This window comes from Gymnoscopelus braueri (genome assembly GCF_963280865.1).
Source record: "Gymnoscopelus braueri genome assembly, chromosome: 9".
In the NCBI taxonomy this organism is placed as follows: Eukaryota; Metazoa; Chordata; class Actinopteri; order Myctophiformes; family Myctophidae; genus Gymnoscopelus; species Gymnoscopelus braueri.
In genome coordinates, this window is record NC_137610.1 from 9,028,797 (window position 1) to 9,052,364 (window position 23,568).

General features: G+C 42.0%; 1 protein-coding gene across 1 annotated transcript in view; it reads right to left on the reverse strand.

Annotated features, from left to right (window-relative positions):
- The window catches only part of LOC308092567 (copine-8-like), a gene marked incomplete at both ends in the record, with an annotated part of 128,471 nt that overhangs the window by 40,910 nt on the left and 63,993 nt on the right, over positions 1-23,568 (reverse strand). The window contains 2 exon segments of the mRNA XM_080438542.1: positions 2,443-2,519; positions 14,229-14,268. Coding sequence (XP_080294668.1) covers positions 2,443-2,519; positions 14,229-14,268 — 117 coding nt within the window.

The window sequence follows — 23,568 nt, forward strand, 5'->3', positions numbered from 1 at the left end:
ATATCAATATATGACCTGAGAACAGTGAAAAGCAACTTTTTCAAATGGATTTTGGCATACATCTTTAAGTACATGTACTCAAGAACTGTACTTAAGTACAATTTTGAGGTATTTGCACTTGACTCGAGTATTTCCAATTTCTTTTACTTTTACTTCTACTCCACTATATCTCAGAGGCAAATATTGTACTTTTACTCCACTACAATTATTTGAAAACTTTATTTACTAGTTACTTTGTAGATTTCGATTATTATTACAAAACAATACAGTAACCACTTAAGCCCTATATTGGCCATTTGAAAATAGCAGATCTACAAGGGCAATGCATTGTGAGCTTGTAGATCTTTTCCACCACTGGAGGCTGGTGTGTTGTTACTGTTGTTTTATAGTAGTTTAATTAATTATTAATAAAAATCACGCGCATGTGACCCGCACCGCATCGTGCAAGTCAGTTAGACGCGCTGTGATTGGCCAGTAGTCAACGCACTGTGATTGGCCAGTAGTCACTTTGAGTGTCAGCTTTCCTCCTCTAAAATGGCGGCCGCGATACCAGTTGCTCCAACGAACTGCAGAGGCCAATGAGGTATCTAGGTTTCTATATCTATGGTGAGAACCCATACAGTTAAAAATAAGTGAGAACCAGGTCGGTTGGTGCGCTGGTATGATCGATCCGTCTGAAACTCGTCCAATGAGAAACGTTCCGCGGTGCAAAAACGGGTGCGATTAAAATGCGTATATTGTTTTAACGCAGTATTTTTTCTGTAATTAATTGATCGAAATTAACACGAAGTCCCGGCCCTAGTTACAATGTAAGCACGATGCATGATGTCTGCCATCTCTAAGATGCCGCATGCACATCAATCTAAACCGTGATTCAAATGTATCTGTAATCTGCAAAGCCTTTTATGTTGTCAGTTATGTTTTTATCATCAGTGAAGAAAAGATTATCATTGAGACGACCCTCTGCTGGGGCTGATTGGCAGGGTGGGGTTGCAGGGATCGTCAGGGAGAATAGAGCACACCTGGATCTATAAATAGTTGACTTTTTCTCAGCAGGGTGCCTCTGTTCACATGGTTACTATCTTGGTTAACACCATATAACCTCCATGCTGCTCATACATGTCCATCCACACATTGCTTACATACTGATACTCTCTACATTGACTGATCCTGTGGTTATTTGGAGTTTGCTATACTTTATGGGTTAATGAAGACGTTTTGCTTGTTATGTCAATGGTGCCTGTGTCTCCCATAAATGTGAACCAGCTTTTCGCTTCCCAGTACACTAGGAAATTAATTCAAGTGCTTTACAGAGAGCGGGGGAACAGATGATTTATTGTCATCGTCTGTCTGATTAAAAAGCAAATGCCTTCGTCTTGTTTTAGCTAAACGTAGGTGACACAAGTTTTGCAACAGCGTACTATAGCTGTCCATGGTGCTTAGAGAAGATCTACCTCTCTAACACGCACGTACGCACGCACGTACGCACGCACGCACGCACGCACGTACACACGCACGCACATGCCTGCCTTTAGTAAGTATTCTCGTTGTAGCATGGGCTCCTGGACCATTGCGATCTGATTCTATACAACATTGAAAACCTCTTTGCACGCTCCCAGAGGAACAGTGAGCAGATTGGGAATGGGATCGCCCAGACAGACGTGCTGTGAACACGTGCATGGTCAGCACCAGATTCAGAACGGTAATACATAGTTGTCCTATACTAAAAACCAGTGTGCTCCTGATGTCCCACACTCACAGACGTCCCTTCACATCTTAACAGTGAACCGTAACAAAATAATAGCCTTAAGCTATGTAGGTCTACAACATAGCAATAGTCGTGACAAACCAAGGACAACACACAACGCTCTACATGCTTCGCTTAGAATGGGTCAGCCCAACCCCCGATGGAAAGCAACAGGCCATGTGTGTTGCGACCAAGCAGCGTGTCTTTTTTACACAGGAATAACATTCACAACAGAAAGTGAAGGAGTGAGACGGGAGAATAGGAGAGAGGGTGGGAGACAGAAAGAGGGAGGGAGAGAGGGAGGAGCTACCTCAATGCTCCATAAGTTGTTGTTTTTTTCTTGCGTGTTTTTACCCATCTGCTCGAGCCGGATGTATATTTTCTACTGAGGCTTAGCCAATCCCGCCCGACCTCACGGGAATATGTTTTTTTGCTGCATCACTACAAGGGACATATGGGGGACGTATGTGAATGTTAGTGTGTGCGGGTGTGCATGTGGCGCGGGTCGTGCGCACACGCGTATGTATGCATTTGTGCAATTGTGCAGTATGCTGTACACATGGGTGCTGGTTTAATGTGCAAAGGTGCATAGGTAATGTCTGGGTGTTTATATATGCATGTGCAGTATGTGTGTGTGTATGCATGGTCTGACGTGTGTGCGTGCATGCGTGCATGTGTAAATGTGTGGTACTTACATTAAGGTTTTGTCCATGCGGCTGCCCAAGGAACCTACTATCTCGCCAAGAGTGCAGAACGCCTGGCCCAGAAAGTCCTGCACGCGCGCGCACACGCACACACACACACACACACACACACACACACACACACACACACACAAAGAGATTAGCTCTTTGACTGCCAGATAATAAAACATCGTTTGCTAATCCACAGTCAGAGACTTTTAGTTTTCCTTACCTTTTCAACTAGTCACAGAGTATTTATCTCCAGTATGATCGATCCCCCGATCGTTGCTAAACACGGAGGGTTTCATCACGACCCCCCATTCGCTTGTTATAGAATCCAGGGAGGCGAGAAAAAGCTGTTTTTTCCAAATCGAATAACAAGGAAGTGAATTGTGGAAGAGATCTTGCGATCATGTGATCTCCTGGTTCTGTGTGGCTGAGAATGAAATGGTCACTCATGTCTAGCGAAGAGTTAATGTTGAGAAAGAAAAACATTCATTATTGTCTCCACCAGGCTAATCTCTCAAGAACAGATTCTGCTCTGCGTTTGAATCTGTCTGGGGGGTTCGTCATAACGTGTGCGCACTGGGCTACAAGTGGGCGTGCCTTCAGATCAGGAAGCAGGCCGCGCTTTACCCAATCAAATGTAGTGGGCGGGATTCACGTGTCCGTCGATCCTTCCCCTCTCGAAACCAACCGAAACTAATTTAACAATAGCGTCCGCGGAGCAGACAAAACCACGGAAAGATATTCACATTTTAACTTGCTCTTTCATCATAGAAGCAAGTGGGCTTATAACCAAAACGATCCATGTTCTCTGGGAGAAGTGGTGTTAGTGTTCCGTGTAGAAATATTGTTAGTGGGAATGAAAACATAGTAGCACCACCGGAAGTGATGCGCTGAAGGCAGACCAAAACCCCGGTTTCCTTGCGCACGGGTGCTACGTTTTCTTCCTCCCAGAGCCAACTGAGATAGTCAAAAACAGCAGAGGGCGCTGCTTTTCCTTTTCATTTGGTTCCATGTTTTGGCCCCTGTCCGTCCATCTGTGTGTGTGTGTGTGTGTGTGTGTGTGTGTGTGTGTGTGTGTGTGTGTGTGTGTGTGTCCATCTGTCCGCCCATCTGTCTGTGAACAGCTAATCTCCGGCACCGTTGGCCCGATCGACATGAAGCTGTGCACACACACACACTCCCTGGATGCCAGAGCAGAACCTCTGACCTAAACTTTTCACATCGGCCTGTTATAGTGCCACCAGGAGGCTGATTTTTGCTAAATACATTTTTTGACATAACTCCTACAGATTTTGTACAAACATCCCGCAAATTGGTACACAGTATCTCTATTACATAGTCATATGATCTACACGGATCTGTCGGATTTTTCGTATTCCATCCTGATTGGCTAAGATTGGCTTCCAAAGTTTGCAGGATTGGTCCGTTTTGAAGAAAATGCCTCGAATCATGAAAATATCGTCCGATTGCCGTGAAAGGCAGAGGCAGATCAAGACGGATCTGTTCGGTTTTCATGACTATAACACTATAACAAGCCACTTCACATTAATAACAATACAATTAACCAGCTTAAACACAAAACTATATTCTACACTCCCACAAATCAACATATTTTGTCTGTGCAATAACTTCATCAACATGAATCAACTTCTACAGATTCCGAACATTGCTGGCCCACAATAACCTACCTGACCTAGTGGGGACCTGTGCTCCGAGGAGCACTTTTTCTAGTCTATACATGTAGGACATTTTGCCCATGTGTTCATGTGATATCAAACTCAAGAGTGAGACAACCACTAACATGTGAGATCCCTCAAGGGAGCATTTTATTTCCTCTTTTCCTTTTAATATATGTTAACGACATGAAGTCAGCCAGTGATTGTATCCTGTTCCGGTTTGCTGATGATTCAGCTCTCCTATAGTCTCTCATCATCATGACAAAAAAAAGTGGATCTAATGTTAAACTAAGTAACTCCTGGGTTCACAGTGGTATCAGGTGACTTGGAAGCTACAGCTAAGTACTTAATTTGCAGTACTTACTGCAAATTAGATATCTGGAGAGAGTGTGCCACTAAATGTTATCTCAAAGTCAAAATGAAACATTGCCAGAATATTTATAATTAGAAGTGCTCTTGGCAATATTGGCAGAGGCGCTTGTTTAATATCATTTTGATTACACCTGCATAGGCTGCATACCCTGGTACACTAGCATCCCGGAGATATTGAAATGAGTTAAGTTGATCTTAAAACTCCATCCCAGAATACATCTTCATGCTCATTTTATTAGCCTCAATTGGTTCAGAGTGGAGGAGAGAGTACCAGATATCAAAATATTTTAGGGCTGGGCGATACGACTTCAATTCAATATCAAAATTATTTTAACTTTTTGCCTCGATTACGATTAATGAACAATTACAAAAAATTATAATAATAATAGTGAAAGTAGCTGATCTACAAGCTCACAACACGGTGTGATGTGATGCGTTGTGTGAGCTTGTAGAACAATTTCCGATTTTTTGTGTACGCCACCATTGTACAACAAATGATAATACAGGGTCAAGTGGTTGATCAGACTAATGGTTTTAGTCAATTATAAAGTAATGTATTTGAATTTATTTGTGTTGATTCATTGCTACAAAATCTGCTTCTCGATAAATGTATTTACCTACACACCGAGCAATATTAAGTCTGTTTTTGGTTATGAATATTGGTTTTGATATTGTGGGTTAATTGCCAAGCCCTAAAATGTGTATGCTTATTGTACCCAAATGTCATTGCAATCACTTTTCTAAGGTTTGTGATGTACTACACAGTTATTCCACAGAGGAAGCTTCACTGATGTTGTACCATGTAAATCCTTTTATACTCCTATTCCAATTATGTGGAGTGGGTCGCCCGCGAGCGTTAAGTTAATTAGCTTTATTGTTTAAGTCCTCCATAAATAAGAGCTGGCTGAATAGCAGCTGCACCTAATCATAAATAGTTGGGTGTAAAAAAAAACTCACAACTTTACAAGTGTACCACTTAATGAATTGTTCTCAAAATATTCATCCAGTCTCTACTGTTGCAAACCCAGCCCAGTGCAGCAGTAACACAACATCACAGTTTGTTAAAGGTGCAGTGATACGTTTTGTTAAAATAAATGTTAAATAGCTCTATATTCTGATAGTAATCATCGCTATAGAGTGTTTGTTAAGTAACAGGGGTCTCCACGTCTCTCCACCTCTTTGGTAAACAGAAAACACATTTTCAGGTTGAGATACTGCAACAATTTTATTCAATCAGGAGAGAGAACCCATTCAGGATAAGTGGAACACTTTAACATTTTAATGGATACTCTCTCCTGATTGGATGAGATTGGCAACCCACATGAAAATGTAATATCACTTAGCCTGCCTTTAACCTATAATGATATGACCACAATAGGGATGCCAGGGTAAAAGTGGCATTTTTCACAACGTGTCACTTGTGAGCCTGTGGCTTCAGCTATTCTCACTATTTGTAGCACAACAAATAGGTTGAAGTGGTTAATTGTCTAGAGAAAAAAACAACACAACCAGGTTCTCACAGGAGAAGTAAGCCTTGCCGAGCCATGTGGCCCATAGGGCAGGGGCCTATCTCCTGTTTCTGTAGCATGAGGCGGCTTGACCAACATATATTTCATTACTATTAAAACCAAATACTTCCACCCATCAAACACGCTCTCAGGAATACAACCCATTATTGGACCCCAAGGCCAACACCGAGCTAGGCAAAACAGCCTTCAGTTTAAGCGCTCCCTTTACCTGGAATGAACTACAATGCACTTTAAAAATGGATTCCATGATCTCACTGGGTCAATTAAAAAACTTGCTCGCTAATCTTTTAAAATTGTCCCTGTTTTAATCAAGTTGTCTTTATTACTGTTTTCATTCTCTGTTTTTTTTGTTGCTGTTTTCACATTCATAACTTGTTTTATCCTGCTGTTCTCATCTTCAATATTATTTACACTGTTGTATTATGCTTTCTGTAATCTCGGCATCATTGAAAATAAGGGCTCTGCCCTCAATGTATTTCCGAGAAAATAAATAAAAGTTGAATGATGTACAAGGACATCCCCCAGCCTGGCCAGCCATGATATACAAGTACACCCCCTGGACATGACGCATGTCGCAGGGACCCCCAATCTAACCCTTGATGCTGATTGCCAAGCAGGGAGGCATTGGGTTCCATTTGTATAGTCTTTGGTATGACCCAGCCGGGGAATCGAACCCCAACCTCCCAATCTCAGGGCGGACGGACACTCTAACCACAAGGCCACGGAGCTGAAGAAAATAAAAACATTTCACTAGGAAGAGACCCAGGGGTAGACCAACGACCAGATGGGGGGGATTACATCTCCACACTGGCCTGGGAACGCCTCGGGATCCCCCAGGAAGAAGTGGCTAATGTTGCTCAGGAGAGGGAAGACTGGAGCTCTCTGCTGGAACCAGGGGCGGACTTACCGTTGGGCTAGGGTGGGCTGCAGCCCACGGGCCTCGAACTGGGGGGGCCTCCGATTTTTTTGGTAAAAAAAAATAATAAAACAATATTATTATTATTATTATATATATTATTATTTTTTATGATAACAATTTTTTTTTACGATCAAATTGCTCCACTTTGGACCGAAATAACCGAATTAAACCCGAAATTAAAAGAAAAATAACCCGAATAACCCGCTTCACGCGCCAGGGGGGCCTCGAAAATTACTCTAGCCCACAGGCCTCAACTCCTATAAATCCGGCACTGGCTGGAACTGTTGCCCCCGCGATCCGACTCCGGATAAGCGATTGAAGATGGATGGATGGACATTTCATAGTAAATGTTCTAGTTGTAAAACTTAACTATAAGTCTTAATGAACTATAAATCTCCAGCTGGGTGTGTGATATAATTTTATGCAGGCCTCCTTCAGTTAACGCTAACAGCGTGTGTAAATGGGCAAAGCAAACATTTATGTAGTGGTAGTAGATTAGTGCAGTTTTGTAGAGAATGGGTCATAACCTCAACATGTAATTCTTTGTTGCTATTAACATATGGGCCGGCTAAATTCAACACTGAAAATTGTTTCCATATGTCTCATTTGTGCACGGTTAACACAGTAAAATCCTCCTGTTTACATCCAGATTTAAATTAACAGTGAGGATTTTATCTGTGTCTCTAATTAAAAAACAGTGTTCCATTAAGTGAATACAGCGTTTTATGGTAATTTCAGAGGCCTTCAACTATTAGATGAGCAAGATGTGCTGTACAATATGTTAATTAAAGAATACATTTCCAGTATCAACTAGGACGATCAACTAATATGCTGATCATTTGGGAAACGAGAAGAAAGATTAAAACGTTATCACCGTAGAGCAAAGGGCTATTTTACAGAACCACATTACCATTGCTTCGTTTAGAAATTGGCAGTGATTTTAACCAGACAAAGACAAGACTGAGAGGGGGGTGACTCTGGCAGTCTTGAAAGCAGAGGGAAAGTAACCAGACGTCAGAGAGGTGTTAATAAGGTCAGTGAATATCACTGAATTTCACTGGCGGCTCTACTAGCTAGTGCACATGCCACGTATTTTAGGACCAGAGCCAATCATATTGTGGGATAAAATTGGGCTCATTATTTATTTGCTCTCTCTCTCCATATTCACATCTCTTTCCTCTATACTAATAGAGCAGAAATGCGTTTAATCCATTTAGACCGGGAACGCATCCGCGTCATTTTAAGATTTATTTGGCTATTCAAAATTAGCAGATATACAAGCTCATAGCGCGACACCGAGTGTCGCGCTATGAGCTTGTAGATCTGCTATTTTAGAAAAATCTGGAAAATCTGTGCAAATCTTTGAATATATATATATATTTTAAAAGCGAACATTTGTAATTCAAATCTTTGCTTCTGGGCGTCCCTGGACGCCCAGAAGCAATATCATATTTTGAGATATTTTTTAGATTTTCTAATATATATATTTCTAATATACATATATTTTTTGTATTTTTATATTTTCATAAAAACTGTTAGGATTTAGAAAACATTTTTAGAATCGGCTTCAGGTCTCAATGGGTTAAATAATCCATGAGAATACAAAACTACAATAGAGGCATGAACAGTGTCATGACTTGAAGGGACATGCAGTTAACCTCATAGAACCGAGGAGGATCCACAGACCTTAATGAGACCTCACCGCCGCAATCTCTCTCCCTCCATCTTTCTGAGAGGTTCACATCTTCCCCTGCAGGCATGCGTGTACAGTATCTGCACAGGGTATAGGAACCGTATGTCGGGAGGAGAAACATCTGCTGTTGTGGGAGGACGACGGCATCCTTCGAGCCTTGGAACTTATACAGTAGCTGTCAAGTGAGATACTGTAAACGAATGCATTCATTCGCTTCGTGTTATTTATAGCCGGGATGTGAGAGAGGAGAAAGATCTGTATTCCATATCTCAGATCCCCCACATCCTCAGTGATGACAGGAAGCACCCAAGCGTCCCCCAGTCCTCATTCTGAGAGCAAATCGCTGCACTGACAGTGTTGGTTTGTGCTCAGTGTTAGACCCCAAGGGCAGGATGGGTTGGGGTCTTTGACTGAGGGATAGCAGTATGACTGGGGCTGGCATTGATGATATAATGTATGGGTAACTATATGGATTGAACTCTATATGGGCCAAGGATCAAGTCCTGCAAGGCGGTGTGTGTGTGTGTGTGTGTGTGCCTTCTCCTTTTACCAATGTCTTGGGGAAAAACGAATGCAATGTGTGGGGAAACTATACGACCACAACTTGGCCACTTTCTGTTTGCAGAGGTTGAAATCTGATGTCTACAGCTGAAGGTGGTGAAGACAGTGGATAGAAACGGAGATGAGCAGCAAAAAATAGAGCTGGCCAGTGATCATACTCTGGGGGCCTGGGGTATTTTGGTGGCTAACAGAGCTACAGTAAGTGGTATGAACTGAAGGGAACTTTGAGACATGGCCTCACTGTCACCTTGTTGTGTTTGTAGTGGAAGGGTGGTCTAACGATCAGAACACCTAATCACTCATGTTTACTAATAGGCTCTATGCGCGGCAGCCATATTGGAAAGAAATTGGGCCCCTTCCTTACTTCCTTCACAAGTGTTACCAATGATACTACTGTTCCATTTAGTGTACAATCCTTTTAATTTCAAAGACCCCCATAACTCTGAGAGTGTACAAATGGAACCAAATGGACCATTACACACACGTAATTAGGGTCCATCTGGAACCCCCTCAAGGAACCATGAGGGTCCCTGGACCACACTTTGAGAACCACTAGTGTAGCCGAGTGTTTCCAGTGAGTCAACATGCACAATATCAGCACCCTGACTCTGTTTGACTCAGAATGGAACAGAGCCTTCATTAGTATCATTGGTAACACCTACAGTATGAAGGAAGTAAGGAAGAGGCCCAACTTCTTTCCAATATGGCTGCTGTGCATAGAGCCTATTACTTTTTTTGTGACAGAGGTGTAAAGGCCTATGTGGCTAAACCTATTAAACTTGAAGGTAGAAAAAACAACAGCAAGCAACAACAACTAGGCGCTGCACACAATGAAATACATCCTGAGAATGGCAGCTTTTGCAAACTGTTGGAACTTTGTGTTGAGAGGGAGGAGGCCAGACGGGGTGTGCAGCTGGAGTTGTTAGTGTGCTTTCTCTGGAGAAGACTTTGGCTCTTTGTCCTCTCCAGACTGGCTGCTTTCATCAGAGAGGCTCTGAACTGTGTCAGCCTGGCTGACAGCTAGCTGTCCCTAATGCCACCTGTCCCCGTGTCTGTAGCACAGCTCTCTGTCTCTGTGTGCCTTTCTGTGTGATGTAGCTTCACATGAACTGGAAACATTCAACAACGTAAAGTCACCTTAAAATAAACACTAGTGTCACTCAACAATAGAACACAAATGATGTTTTCTTAAAGTTTTGAAAGCTAATATAAGTTGAAATAGTTACAAATATCATATATGAACCCATTAAGACTTGAGGCCGATTCTACAAATGTCTTCTAAACCAGTAGTTCTCACACTTTCAAGGTTTTTCAAACATGTTAAAAAATAGCAGATGTACAAGCTTGTGACGCGCTGTGAGCTTGTATGTCTGCAATTTTTGAATAGCCAATGCTAAAATTACACAGATGCTTTCCCGGTTTTAATGGGTTAACCCATTAAGACCTGGAACACATCATTTTAAGATTTATTTACGATCTACAAGCTCATAGCACGGCACCGAGTGCCGTGCTACGAGCTTGTAGATCTTTTTTTATTATTTTTTTGTGAACATTTGTGCAAATCTTTGTACATATTTTTAAAGCCAACATTTGTAACTCAAATCTTTACTTCTGTGGGTCCCTGGAACAAAATATTTTGAGATGGGGGTCCGCGGCCAAATACATATAATTTTGGGGGTCCTTGACAGACAAAGTTTGAGAACCACTGATATAGAAATATAGGTTTTTTTAAATAAATAAAAAATGTTAGGATTTAGAAGATATTTTGTAGAATCGGCCTCAGGCCTCAGGTTAATATAAGAAGGGAGACGAGTTTGGTGTTAAACTGGTTGGAGATTAAAAAAAAGTGTTTTTTATTATGGAGCATCAAGTAAGTATAAGCAAGCTGGATACATTATAGTATAATAATATATATATGCTGTAAAACAGGCTGTATGATTGGTAACACCTTAGTGAACCATCTTATGTATGTGGACGATTTGGCTGTACTTTCTCCTGCTGGGTTCCAACAGCTGCTGCATATATGCTCTGAGCATAGTGTTGCATCTGATGTGAAATATAATGCTTAAAAAAGTGTTGTTATGATTTTCAGAACGAGAGGGGATAAAGATCTTTCCTTTCCATCTTTTTATCTGTTATGTCAAACGTTGTCTGTCTGTAACAAACAGTGGTGCAGTGGTGATTTTATCTTTGGTGGGACGCTATTTTAATGACGTCACGCGCACGTCGCTTAACACCTACACTACAGGATTTAGCAGGTCACAGAATGGACCAATTGATATGCATCCAGGCTCATTCCTATGTTCATTCACACTGGTGACGCTCAGCTCACGCAGCTTTTGTCAGGGTTGTTTTTGATCGATGCATGTGCGTGCTCCTGGACAAAATCTTTGGCCGTACGCCGTGGTACTGCGTGCAATGAGCAATGCAACACTGGTAACAAAGCTAAGTATCTGGGGCATTTTTTAACAGACCAACTGACTGATGATGATGATGATCTGTATAATAGGCAGCACCGTATATTATATGCTCAAGCTAACATGCTGGGTTGAAAATTCTACTCTTGTTCAAATGATGTGAAGGTAAACCTCTTCAGAGCATATTGTACTCCCCTGTACACTGCCCCCCCTGTGGGTTAAGTTCAGGAACGCAAGCGGATATACAAGCTCAAAAATACATGATGACATCATTGCTCCCCCTATAAGCGGTGAGGCTCGGCCTTAGAGCTCCTTCTTACCCCAAGCACTCTTCCTCGCTTATGCAGCAAAAAAGGTGTTTCAATGAGTCACACATTATAGGTCAACTATTTGGAAACTCCCATGAATTACCCAGAAGACCATGTAACCTGCCAGCTCTGGAGGCACTGAATTCCCTCTACAAGGGAAAAACTCCCCTATGGGAGTACCCTATACCGGGAGTTCACACTTAGAACCGAATGTGTCAATGAAGGTTGTCAAACCTACAGAAGCGAGCAAAGGCAGCAACTTGCTGCTGCACATGATGTCCTGTACACTGATGCCCTAAAAAAGGGCCCAGGACGTCACCATTCCCCAGCACTTTCATACCCACGTGTTCCAGAGGCTTGAAAGGAGGCTTGGAGATGACATCTTCAAGCCAACACCAATGGTAAGTCTCACGAGGGGATCAGATAAAACCGGAGCAACCTATCAGAAGCTTGCTATGGTCTGAAATAGGCGTGAACTACAGTAGACGTACACACACAAAGGTGATGATGATGTTTCAGATATTTTGTACACACCAAGCACAAAAACGCTAAGAGACAAAACACTATCACTGAATTCAGCGTAAGCCTGGAGGGGAGACTGAACCGGTACTTCACATTTCATAGATCATTACCTCTTGCGCAACATACCACCTAAGACCATTATCACCATTACATGATTACTTACAGTATCATTAGTTATACTGTTACTGTATATGAAAGTTTCAATACAAACAAATGCAGTATTTATGTATTTATGTATTTATCATTATTTAACTTTTTACTTTATCGTAATGTAAAGCCTGTATCACTGATTATAAATTAAGCTAAACGCTAACAACACATTTTTCACAGCCACTTGCTGCTATTGCATTTCTATGGGTTGTGGGACCATAACTTACAAAACATTGCATATAAAAATTACATCTACTTCTATCGACAGTAAAACAGTAATAATAACACTGTTTGTTTACATATGTGTATAATTTTAACTTTAAGTACTGTAATGTATAGAACTACATGTGATTTAACTTGCAGAGGAGGCTGGTGCTGAATTCTCCAACACATACTGTACAATCATGAAACTTTTGAGAAAGCGGGGATTGGGGGTATGATGTGCGATTCAGCTCACACAAAACCTCAGCACATCCTTTCACATTAAAACTTTTAAGATGCAGCCAAGATCATTTTGTTCCCACTTGCGTAACTGACACCTCTTAACTGTCAGACTGATGTTGGGATGATGAACAGCAAATCAAGCCTCTATTGGTCTGAAGAAGACAGACTCCTTGGCTGTGTGATATTTCTGTGAATGTGTTACTGATTAGGGAGCGGCTACTGTATGACACCCGGGCTACACCAAAGAATATATGGGTGCCTTGTGCGCAACCCGTGAAAAGATTATCACGCATAAATTCTGCTACACCGGGAAACACAATTGCAGACAAGTTGTTGCAGGACTCGAGAAACATTGACCATTTATGAATATGTGTGGGTCTTGATAGGCTATATCATAGCCTTCACTTGTTAGTAGGCTATTAATAATAATAAATAATGTACTAATAAATGTAACTTTTAAGCAATCAGAGAATCTTTTATAAACATCCCTTGTGCCGTTTAATCACATTCACTATCAAGCAATGTACTGGTTTGGCACCGCATGTTGCTTATTATTTCTTCCTTATTGAGAGAGAGGGGGGCCTGTCAATTACAGTTTATGGAACGCACTTATTTCTGGCGTCCTGATAGACGAGATGATTAGGCTATTACTCCTGTAGAGAATGCTCATGTGATTTGATCAGTTTGGAGTCTATGGTTGGGATGAGCTTGGGAGCTTCCCCAGTGTGCAGTTCTTAAGCTGCTTGGCAGAGAGGAGAATGGAGAAAAGCAACAGTTTGCGGGAGCAAGAAGCCTTCATATTAATGAACTAATTAATTAATGAATATCAATTTCAAATTGATTAGGCCGACGTCATTTCAGCTTGTTCAGTTAACATTTTGCTCGATGAACAAAGTGCATTCTGCAGTGTTTGATTCTTCCAATTGTTTTGAGGAGTAGAAACTAAATAGCCTTCCTGACAATGATCCCTGACAGACATACCAAACTATTCAATATATGTATTTTTGGACACAATATACGCGCATATGGGGAATACACACATATATAAAATAGACGCCATTCCTGGGCTCAGCTGTTGTAGCCGGTATCATTGACATCAATTGGAGCTTTCCAAACTCATAGTACGTGTGCAGTAAATTCCACGCATGGACACGCCTGGTGTAGCACGGCCGTTAAGGGAAAAGGAGAGGATACTCACATGTTTAGAAAGATTGTCGCTCTTGGAGTCCAAATCATACCTGGGGAGATAGTAGACAGACAAAGCACAGCATTGTTTAGTGTGCTTAATGTTCCTTGTCTTTCTCCATGTGTGCATAGTCCTGCTACTGTATGGTACAGTATATGTCTGTTGCATTGTCATGCATTATAGCCTTGCTGCTCTGTATTAGGGAAAATAAGCAATAGTCAATAAAGTAGAGCCTAAAGTAAACTAGAAAAAGTGCTCCTCGGAGCACAGGTCTCCGCCAGGTCAGGTAGGCTATTGTGGCCTCCTGGTGGCGCTATAATAGGCCAACGTGAAAAGGGTGCCATTTCTTCTTAGGCCTTGCACGACAATCGGACACTGACTGCATTCATGATTTGAGGCATTTTGTTAAAAACATGTGTTTCGCCAAATTAGACCTGTTGGTGGCGCTATAACAGGCCAATGTTAAAAGGGTGGCATTTGTTCCTCAACATAGTGTGAATGTGTGTGCAAAGTTTGAGCGCAATTGGACGGTGCGTTCATGATTTGCGGAATTTTGTTCAAAACAAGCCAATAATGCAAACTTTAGATGTCAATCTTAGCCAATCAGTATGGAATATGAAAAATTAAACACATCCGTCGTGATCACATGACTATAGAGATCATGTGTACCGATTTGCGTGAAATTTGGATACAATTGGAAGGAGTAGTATAAAATAATGGGTTTTACATAAGTCGGCCTCCTGGTGGCGCTATAAAAGGCAGAGGTGAAAAATGCAGGGCAAAGGTTTTTCCTTGACCTGTAGGGAGTGTGCATACAAAGTTTTACACAGATCGGTGCAATTATAGGTAAAAACAGGAATCGGCCTGTTATAGCGCCACCATGAGGCTGATTTGAAACATTTCAAATGGTAGTTCTTCCTCGGCCTAATGGGAATGTGCGTGCAAAATTTCACGGAAATTGCATGCTGTGTTCATGATTTGAGGCATTTTGTTCAAAACGGAGCACTCCTGCAAACTTTGGAAGACATTTTTAGCCAATCAGGATGGAATATGAGAAATCTGAAAGACTCTTTTCGTTTAATGACTATAGAGATACTGTCTACCGATTTGCGTGATTTTTGGACAAGAGTACTGTCAAAAAATATGTTTTGCACAAATCGGCCTCCTGGTGGCGCTATAACAGGCCCATGTGAAAAATTTGGGGCAGAGGTTCTGAATTGGCATCCAGGGAGTGTGCGTGTACAGTTTCACAGCGACCGGGCCAACAGTGTCTGAGATTAGCTGTTCACAGACAGATGGACGGACGGACACACGGACACACAAACGGACACACGGACGGACAGGGGGTAAAACATACTCTCTCGCCATGCCTTTCGGCCTGGCGGAGACAACAAAGCAGACAACCTGCCAAAAATAAAAAAAACTCCAATAAAATCTTGGAATCTAAATTTAACTCCAACAGCTGACTAAGTACAGAGTGTTAGGCCAAGTTTACTAAGTATTGACGGTTTAAATGGTTAAATGTCTGAAAATATACATTAATAAAGAAGATCAAATCCGTCAGGGTTAACGACTAACACTGACGAAGGCCTGCGTGCCGAAGCGCGTCTGTTTGACAGCTGCGGATCATAAACATTATTAAAAAAGACTCCTAAGACTTCTACAGAGAATTTGGATTGTATCTTCTCTATTACGTATTATCTGAATCTCCACCCAGTATATTCTTGAACTTTTCCAGACAGTCCTCAAGTTGAGCGAGCCTTTTCCCTTGAAGTGAAAATACACATTAACATGAATCCAACATACACTGATGATAGTGCTGTCCAACTAGTAGTCTATGAAGCTATCTATGAAATCTATGAAAAAGTTTAATCTGCAACACAATTGTATACAATATGTAGTGGGGGGTTCCCTGCTTCATCTCCCTCTCAGCTAAAGGGGTCCCTGGCCTGAAAAACCTTGAATACCCCTGCACTAGAGTCACCCAAATCAGAAGGGTTCATACTGCAATTAGATCACGAAATATCTTCTGTGCAAAACTGATAGAGCAACAGGAAAGATCATGGGGTCACTCAAATGCTTAAGGCTAATCTTCCCAGGAGCATGAATGTGGTCAGAAGGCTTCAGGGGAATCTGCCCATTAGATTTGGATTAATCTTGTATGGAAGTGGAACCTTTGGCCTAATGGTAGTGCTAGATGGGTCACCAAAGTCAGAAGGGTTCATCCTCCAGGGAGCAAAAAAGTGCACAGCAAATTCCAAGGCAATGCAGCCAGTATAGATGTCATAGCTGGGGCTAAAAACCTGAGTACAGGCTGCTACAGTAGAGCCTCTGTCATCCACCTGCTTCGGTAGCAAACTCTCGGATCTCCAGGAAGCCTCTGCAAGTACAGTAATTGAATGCGCTAATCTGTTATGCCTGATTTATACTTGGCAGCGCATTGCCTTGCACCTAGAAAATAACAGATGTACACGCTCACTCACATCGTGTCGTTGTATATCTGCTATTTTGGGTGCGAGGCGCGCCACTGGCACGCAACTAAGTATAAAAAAACTCTTTACTCTCAGAGGTTTCACGTGTGCATTAATGCACCTGCACGAGCGCAAGTGCACTGACAGTGCAGTGGAGTGTGTAATGCAAGCAAAAAACAAGCCTGCACTCTTCTCCTTCCACAGACAGCGTGTCATGTAAGATAAGGAGAGCTGCTCGCACACTCCGAGACACAACACTGAACACTCCATCGTCGCACTGCCAGATCAAAAGACTGGCGGACGAGTGGAGGGAAGAGTCTGCAGCAAATCCAATCACATGTTTGCCCACAAATGTACGGTAACTCCACGAGAGCAAGAGAGAAGGGGAACACACTTCCTGTTATGCAACCAGCCGACGGTGAAATGGACAGGTGCGCTTCATGTTCCATTCTCCCGGCAGTCTCCCCCTTCCTCGTCTTGACTCAGTAACGCCCCAAATGTTCATAAATGATTCATTTAGGCTCGTTTAATAAGACAGAAGATGCACAGGCTCACCCCCCCCCCCCCACACACACACAGAAATAAAGACACACTGGAGAGGGCTTAGCAGAGAGCATGTCCCTCGGTGCCGTGTACTGTATAAGTGCACAGTTGTGCTGTGTGTGGGTGGCTGTGTGGGAATGTACCACACACAACCACTGGGATTCGAATCAGTGTGCGTGTGCAAGTGGATGACATAATCATGCTTACACAGTGGGACAGTCTTGATATCTCTTAGGGTTGTTCTGTGTGTGTGTGTGTGTGTGTATGCGTGCATGAGTGCGTGAGTGAGTGAGTGCGTGAGTGCGTAAGCGCGCGAGTGTGTGAGTGAGTGAGTGAGTGAGTGAGTGATTTAAATAAATCGAGCCTCAAATAATTGTCGACTTAGGGAGGGAAGGGGGGCAATACATTGTACATATACGTCTATATTTGACAAGTAAGACGCGCGAACGCAGCCCTTTTTTTTGTCTTTTTAAAATTGTTATGTTGTGTATTGACGGACTTGTAATCTGTGTTATTTCACCGTGATGGGGAGAGCGTAGAGAGAAAGTCACGTGACTGCCTCCGCCTCGTATTGAAGTTAATGGGGGGGATATGGTTCTCCTATGCACGGAGTTTCGGAGTTCCTAGTCATCTATGCACGGAATTGGCGTTTGGCAATCCGTGCTATTTCACCGTGTTTGTCAGCAGCCAATGAGAGCGCGAGTCACATGGGGGCGCGGCTGCACACAGGCAGTGCACACAGAGCCTCAGAGACACATACACAACCCGAGCAGGGTTTCATAGTAAGCTCCACTTTGGCCTCCTTCCGCGTTCGCAATAAGTAGGTGTGGCTAACACTAATGTCAATTCAACCGAAGTAGTGTGAGCTGACAGTCTTTGATACACCGCTGTGCAGCCTACAGTACACTACGTTACGTCACTTCTGAATGACAGTGACATCAATGCGTCCAGGCCATTTACAAACTGTTATTTTAGAAGGTCGCGGAACTGAGGCACTAGTGGGATTAATGTACCGGTAGGCTACATAAGTCATAATGTCATGTTTGACAACATTCAAGTAGAACTATCAGGAGGCATAATGTTGGTCAAATGATGGGTCACTCTGCAATAGTTTAGCTTTAGTTTTCCACCTGGCCAAGTCAGATAACCTCTGAGACGTGAACATAGTTCACATTATCTTTTGTAAGCTTGTTCTTGATAATCGAAGGCAAGCCTCCTCTTGTGAATATTGCGGTACTGACCGTTTCTAACATTACATACATTATGTGCATCATTTTCTAACAGTTGAATATAATCGGCCAATATTTAAGACTGAAATTCTGTTGTAATTTCTGTTCTGTCAGATAACTCACGAATAGATTGAACCAATATTATAGACCGAATATATTTAAGCAATATAATAGAATGAGAATACAAGTGTGGAAGTAATATTTTATCTTGGCGTTCAGGCTCTGCTATATTTGTTCTCCCTGCTCAGCACAATCATACGGCCATCATTAACCATTAAGAGCAGGGAGATAGATATACCATAACATAACAACCCCCCATGGGGAACAGACCAATAGCAGAGCCCACTGGTGGTGCTGGGGTGGTGGTGGGAGAAAACGCTGCATGACAACAAGCTAGAAGACACAACCGGATGGAATGCCCGATTCAAGAGAACTTAAATACCCGCCCAATTGGACAGCTGATTGCCACGTCTGTGTATGACGTAAGGATCTTGCATGACGCTGTAAACAGCCATATAGAATGAGCAATGCATGTAACCTCTCGAGTGTATGCTGCCAGAACTAACTCGCAGGCTACGTATAATTTCTGTCAGATAACTCACGAATAGATTGAACCAATATTATAGACCGAATATATTTAAGCAATATAATAGAATGAGAATACAAGTGTGGAAGTAATATTTTATCTTGGCGTTCAGGCTCTGCTATATTTGTTCTCCCTGCTCAGCACAATCATACGGCCATCATTAACCATTAAGAGCAGGGAGATAGATATACCATAACATAACAACCCCCAACACGCGTGACCTACGGTGAACGCTCACCGATTCATCCAAACAGATATCCCACTAAACTCCTTCAGGAGACAGTGACGAATATGCAGCTAGCAATTCTGGATCATGCTAGGATATTCTAACATAACCCCCAACACGCGGAACCAAGAACGCCCTACGGTGAACGCTCACCGATTCATCCTAGCAGATATCCCAATAGACTCCTTCAGGAGACAGTGACGAATATGCAGCTAGCAATTCTGGATCATGCTAGGATATTCTAACATTATGTGAACTTGAATGTGAAGCCATGGCTACGCTTGCCGTAAGCCTTATTCTATATTGTAGGAAAACTATGTGTGGGGTGAATTCTCAAACCCATACCAATTGACCAAGCTGATATCCCATCCACCACAGACCAGCGTCTGGGATCAGCGAGGACATACTAACTTTATGTGAACTAAAACTATGTGTGGGGTGAATTCTCAAACCCATATACCAATTGACCAAGCTGATATCCCATCCACCACAGACCAGCGTCTGGGATCAGCGAGGACATACTAACTTTATGTGAACTAAAAGGCCTTAGCTGCCATGCACAGGCAGCACTTAACCATTCCTCTAATAGCCACATAGAAGAATATACTACATAAACTTAACATGCCTAGTGTTAAGAGTTGATGCCCCCAACCGCATCCTACTGATGCCCCCAACCGCATCAACTCTTATGCAAGCCAACTGCATCACCGTGATGCTATTACCCAACCGCATCAGCCATGATGCAAACCAACCGCATCAACCATGATGCCACTTTTTTGAGTTTGAGTTTGAGCAACCAGCTTAACTCTTTAGTGCCAACTAAAGAAACATTTAAAACTTAACATGACTTTGAAGTCACGCTACACCTTACCTTCACCCAGCGACCACCAGATATGCATGGTAATAACAGAACTACCATTTACATTTAGCTATTACAACACTTGTATTCATTACATCCTGAGCCAACAAAGAACTCCCCATTTTAGCGCACATGACGAACATGGCACTAAGGACCATTTTATTCAGAACGGTTGATCTGTGCACCAACTGATAATATGCAGATGGTTAAAATTTGTTCTGTTGAATTAAAGCTTAAACTGAAGATGGGACATGACCTGATGAACAAATGAGCCACAGATAAAACATAATGCTGCTTGTGTGAGAACAGACTAAGATCTGTGTTTTAACGCTAAGATCTATGACTGCCCCATCTAACCATAGATTGACTTCTAATTAACTAAGAATACTGAAGCAGCTTCCAATGAGAGATTTAAGATATATTCATAAAATGTCCCTCCATAGAAATAAAACATCAGAAATCAAGATGCATGACTAACTCTTGATATACACTTAGATTAGACTCCACGTAGATGAAAGCAATGGTTATCGACTTATAGTAGTTAGTAGTACCAACAATATTTAATCTGAATCCAGTACTCCCTTTACATTACATGCTTGTAAACTGCAAGAACAACCACGCCAACATAATACCAAGAATGATAAGCCACCATTTAAAGAACATAACATTAAATATTTGCCTCCTGAGCAGATTTTAATTAATGACCATACCATTCATTATCCAATAACTTCATAACAACAATAACGGAACTAAGTTTGGATTCCAAGAACCTTTGAAATGCCCATCAACCATGACTCTACTGAAGAGCCCCACCATTTATCTGGTAGCAATAACTTTACTCCTGTAGCTTGTCACACAACATGACATCAATTGTCAACCGCTTTTATAAGAATGCATTACATCCGGGGATCTGAACATATGTTGATCCCAAGATAAGACATGAGTGCCCTCATAAATTGCTCCCCTCCTTTATGCCCTGAGAGCATGAATGCCCTCTGCTGGACCATCTTTAATATAACAAAGACCATTTAGATGGGCTGCTATTGCTAAAGATAAAGAAAAGCAGTTGTTTTCTTTCAAGTGTTTCAAGATTTACTTAAGAAAATCCCTGTAACCTACCAGTCTCTTATCCAAGGTGTAAGCAGCAAAATGTATATCACCTTGACAGCAGGAATAGCTTAATTAGCTTTGCAATACAATAGCACAGGGGGGACTTTAGAATGTAACCAAAGCTTACATCTAACCAAGCACTGCAGCCAACACAGTATAATAGCCCATTACTTACTTGATTTGCACAATTTACTTCATTATTATATTTACCAGCCTCCACTATATCTTAGAGGCAAATTATTACCAGAAAATGTAGGCTACATCAGATGGAAATAGCTATAGCCACCAATTAGCACATACTAGCTGCAACATAAAATATATTACCACAATATAATGGCCATACTGCACACTATAGTCTACTTTAGTATAAAATTATGCACCATGAACCATAAGTTCTCTTTACAGCATATTTGAATGCAGTCTCCTAGATTTGAAAAACTGCTGAAAGAATGAATCACTAATATAAATAGCCTATATATATTTTAACCAACTGTAGATTAACTTGAAACATTATTAATTCCTACACTGAGATACCTGGTGCTATGCTGATTTACTCAAGTAAATCCGCAGACTACTGTCTGCAACACTAAAACGAGATCAAGAAAAATGACTATTAGTTATAACTTGTGCTTATAATAAGCGGACATGGCAACCCAGCACTGTGTTGCGTCTATGCTTGCAGTCCCATAGCCCGGAGGGAGCGCACTGACGTTGATCAGTGACCACGACATGTTTGGAAGCGCAAGAACACACACTAGCTCTTCTTCATCCACAAGTGTACTTTCTTATCCCACTCAAGATGACGGCCAGACTGTGCATTAATCGTTTTTAACCAGTAGGCTACATTATATGAAACATAAGATTTGAGCAATGCACTGCATAAGTGACACTAACTATTGGACCTCTCTCTCCCTCTCTGCTCTGAACAGCTGATCACTGATACGTGCAGTGATGCCGGTTTGAGAGAGAAATCAGCCAACCTAGACCACGAAAATACTTGTATTTAACCTGTATTATCCTAATGTATGCATTGTCATTGAAATAGCCTAAAGTGAGCTTGTAGATGATCTGCTATTTCGAAATCTTGTGATAAAAGTGGAATATTTGGAATATGTATATTTTTAACTACACATTAATCTGGGGACCATGACAGAACCACATAAGAAAGCGATCCCAAAATAACTTTTCCCCAGAAATAAGCCAAACCACCAATAAGCGATTTGACAGAAAACCAGCCAATGTTGCTAATAATGAGATGAGGCCCCATAGCCTGGAGGGACACAACAGAAAGCTCTGCTGGCTGAGCTAAAACACCGCTGTTTTTCAGCTTAACTTTGAAAACATTAGCAAGGAGCAGTTTCACTACAATTTAAGTTGCTTTGCTTTTAGTAATAGAACAAGTATCATATAACAACCAGCGGCACCAGACCACCACTGAAACCTCAACAATGACATTAGCATCAACAGCATATTAGCTTTTTTCAGCAGCATAGAGAAGAACACAGCAGCCTTAGTAGATAAACAAACGCGACGCCATACCACCTGGCCTTCACAGTAGTCTATAATAGACAGCAGCTTATGAGCAGAAAGCATGATTCAAGTAGCATGAAGCAGTTACACCAGCAAACAACAGCAGCTTCTGGGAAGCATGATAGCAAGTAGCAGTAGCTCCAGCAAACAACCAAACAACCAGCCAGGAACAGAAAACGCTGCATGACAACAAGCTAGAAGACACAACCGGATGGAATGCCCGATTCAAGAGAACTTAAATACCCGCCCAATTGGACAGCTGATTGCCACGTCTGTGTATGACGTAAGGATCTTGCATGACGCTGTAAACAGCCATATAGAATGAGCAATGCATGTAACCTCTCGAGTGTATGCTGCCAGAACTAACTCGCAGGCTACGTATAATTTATGGTCCGGCTCCCAGACCACAACAAAGGGAAACGGGCAAGGGATAAATGCAAAAATGTATGATTTTATTAAATAGAATAAGGAATGTAAATAGATAAAGCAAATGCCTCCAACGAAAACCTGGCAGGGAAACTAAACTGCCATACATACTAAGGGACTGAATCAAACAAACAATATGCTCTGTGTGGCCATGCTCGGGTGTTGCCCAGGTGGAAGAGAAAGGAGCACTGGGAAAGGTGTCTCTTTAATAGTGATTGGAGGCCCTGGCCAGCTGCCTCCAATCCTTTATTGCCACCACTCTCCAACCAGGTCCCAGCACACTGAAAGGACATTGAGATTAGCAACTTGCACACAAAACCTGACATAGGCCATGGGGCCGTCACACCCCCCCACTTCAAGACAGGGTCCCAA